This window comes from Numida meleagris, unplaced genomic scaffold (assembly GCF_002078875.1).
Source record: "Numida meleagris isolate 19003 breed g44 Domestic line unplaced genomic scaffold, NumMel1.0 unplaced_Scaffold386, whole genome shotgun sequence".
Classification (NCBI taxonomy): domain Eukaryota; kingdom Metazoa; phylum Chordata; class Aves; order Galliformes; family Numididae; genus Numida; species Numida meleagris.
The window spans coordinates 37,250-40,340 of NW_018364609.1; the positions used below are offsets into that span (position 1 = coordinate 37,250).

General features: G+C 63.9%; 1 protein-coding gene across 1 annotated transcript in view; it reads left to right on the top strand.

Moving 5' to 3' along the window:
* The window catches only part of LOC110391503 (arachidonate 15-lipoxygenase B-like), a 4,711-nt gene extending 2,554 nt beyond the window's left edge, over nt 1-2,157 (top strand). Inside the window, exon 2 of the mRNA XM_021383398.1 lies at nt 1,969-2,157. Within this exon, the coding sequence (XP_021239073.1) occupies nt 1,969-2,142 (174 nt within the window). The 3' untranslated portion in view covers nt 2,143-2,157. The remainder of the gene's footprint in view (nt 1-1,968) is intronic.
* The last annotated feature ends 934 nt before the right edge of the window (nt 2,158-3,091 follow it).

Sequence of the window (3,091 nt, forward strand, 5' to 3'; positions counted from 1 at the left end):
GGACATGGGGACATGGGGACACGGGGACATGGGGACACGGGGACCTGGGGACACGGGGACACGGGGACACAGAGACATGGGGACATGGGGACATGGGGACAGGGGGACACGGGGACGTGGGGTCATGGGGACACGGGGACACGAGGACACATGGACGTGGGGACACGGGGACACGGGGACACGGGGACATGGGGACACAGGGACACGGGGACATGAGGACACATGGACGTGGGGACACGGGGACACGGGGATATGGGGACACAGGGACATCATTGGGATGGGGACATGGGGACACGGGGACATGGGGACACGGGGACACAGGGACGTGGGGACACGGGGACACAGGGACGTGGGGACATGGGGACACGGGGACACGGGGACATGGGGACATGGGGACACGGGGACACGGGGACACGGGGACACAGGGACGTGGGGACACGGGGACGTGGGGACACGGGGACACGGGGACACGGGGACCTGGGGACACGGGGACACGGGGACATGGGGACATGGGGACACGGGGACAGGGGGACACGGGGACGTGGGGACACGGGGACACAGAGACATGGGGACATGGGGACACGGGGACACGGGGACGTGGGGACACGGGGACGTGGGGACACGGGGACACGGGGACATGGGGACACGGGGACATGGGGACACGGGGACACGGGGACCTGGGGACATGGGGTCACGGAGACACGGGGACACGGGGACACGGGGACACGAGGGCACGGGGACACAGGGACACGGGGACGTGGGGACATGGGGACACGGGGACATGGGGATACGGGGACACGTGGACATGGGGACACAGGGACATGGGGACATGGGGTCACGGAGACACGGGGACACAGGGACACGGGGACATGGGGACACGGGGACACGGGGACACGAGGACATGTGGACACGGGGACATGGGGACATGGGGACATGGGGACAAGGGGACATGGGGACACGGGGACATGGGGACACGTGGACGTGGGGACACGGGGACACGGGGACACGTGGTGGCACGCTGCAGGCCACGTCCATCGGGCGGGCGGGGACCCTGGAGCTGGTGGCGCGGGCGACGGCGGCGCTGACGTACGCCGAGCTCTGCGTGCCCGATGACGTCATCGCGCGCGGCGTCACCGACGTCCCCGGGTATCACTACCGCGATGACGCCATGGAGCTGTGGGCTGCCATACTCAGGTGCGGCCGCCAGGGGGCGCTGGTGGGCAATGCGGGATCACATTGGGGTCACGACGGTGTCGCTCTGGGGTCGCTTTGGGGTCACTTTGGGGTCACTTTGGGGTCACGTTGGGGTCACTTTGGGGTCACGTTGGGGTCACTTTGGTGTCACTTTTGGGTCACGTTGGTGTCATGTTGGGGTCACTTTGGTGTCACATTCGGGTCACTTTGGTGTCACGTTGGGGTCACTTTGGTGTCACTTTTGGGTCACGTTGGTGTCATGTTGGGGTCACTTTGGTGTCATTGGTGTCACTTTGGTGTCACATTCGGGTCACTTTGGTGTCACGTTGGGGTCACTTTGNCTATGGGTCCCGCTATGGGTCGCTATGGGTCCCGCTGTGGGTCCCGCTATGGGTCCCGCTATGGGTCGCTATGGGTCCCGCTATGGGTCTCTATGGATCACTGTGGGTCCCGCTATGGGTCCCGCTATGGGTTACTATGGGTCCCACTATGGGTCACTATGGGTCGCTATGGGTCCCGCTATGGGTCGCTCTGGGTCCCACTATGGGTCACTATGGGTCCCGCTATGGGTCCCGCTATGGGTCACTATGGGTCACTATGGGTCCCGCTATGGGTCCCGCTATGGGTCACAATGGGTCCCGCTATGGGTCTCTATGGATCACTGTGGGTCCCGCTATGGGTCCCGCTATGGGTCGCTATGGGTCCCGCTATGGGTCGCTATGGGTCCCGCTATGGGTCGCTATGGGTCCCGCTATGGGTCGCTGTGGGTCGCAGGAGGGCCGTGTTTTCGTGGCTGACTACGCGCTGCTGTGGGATCTCCCCGTGGGGCAGATCGGGGGCGAAGCCCAGCACGTGGCAGCGCCGCTCTGCCTGCTGTGGGTCAGCCCCACGGCGCAGCTGCTGCCCATCGCCATCCAGGTGCTGCCCCACAACCTCCCTGCCCCATAACCAAACTGCCCCATAACTGCCCCATAACCACACTGCCCCACAACTGCCCCATAACCACACTGCCCCATAACTGCCCCAAAGCACCACTGCCCCATAACCACACTGCCCCATAACTGCCCCATAGCGCCACTGCCCCATAACCACACTGCCCCACAACTGCCCCATAACCACACTGCCCCATAACTGCCCCACAACCTCCCTGCCCCATAACCACACTGCCCCATAACTGCCCCACAACCCCTCTGCCCCACAACCTCTCTGCCCCATAACCACACTGCCCCATAACTGCCCCATAGCGCCACTGCCCCATAGCGCCACTGCCCCATAACTGCCCCATAACCACACGGCCCCATAACTGCCCCACAACCTCCCTGCCCCATAACCACACTGCCCCATAACTGCCCCATAACCACACTGCCCCATAACTGCCCCACAGCGCCACTGCCCCATAACCTCTCTGCTCCATAACCCCACTGCCCCATAGCACCACTGCCCCATAACCACACTGCCCCATAACCACACTGCCCCATAGCGCCTCTGCCCCATAACCCTGCTGCCCCATAGCGCCACTGCCCCATAACTGCTCCACAACCCCTCTGCCCCATAACCCCACTGCCCCATAACTGCCCCGCAACCCCTCTGCCCCACAACCTCTCTGCCCCATAACCACACTGCCCCATAGCACCACTGCCCCATAACTGCCCCACAACCCCTCTGCCCCATAACTACACTGCCCCATAGCTCCACTGCCACACAACCTCACTGCCCCAGAACCACACTGCCCCATAACTGCCCCATAACCACACTGCCCCATAGCCCCGCTGCCCCATAACCACACTGCCCCATAACTGCCCCAAAAGCCCTCTGCCCCACAACCCCTCTGCCCCATAACCACACTGCCCCATAGCGCCACTGCCCCATAACCACACTGCCCCATAACTGCCCCATA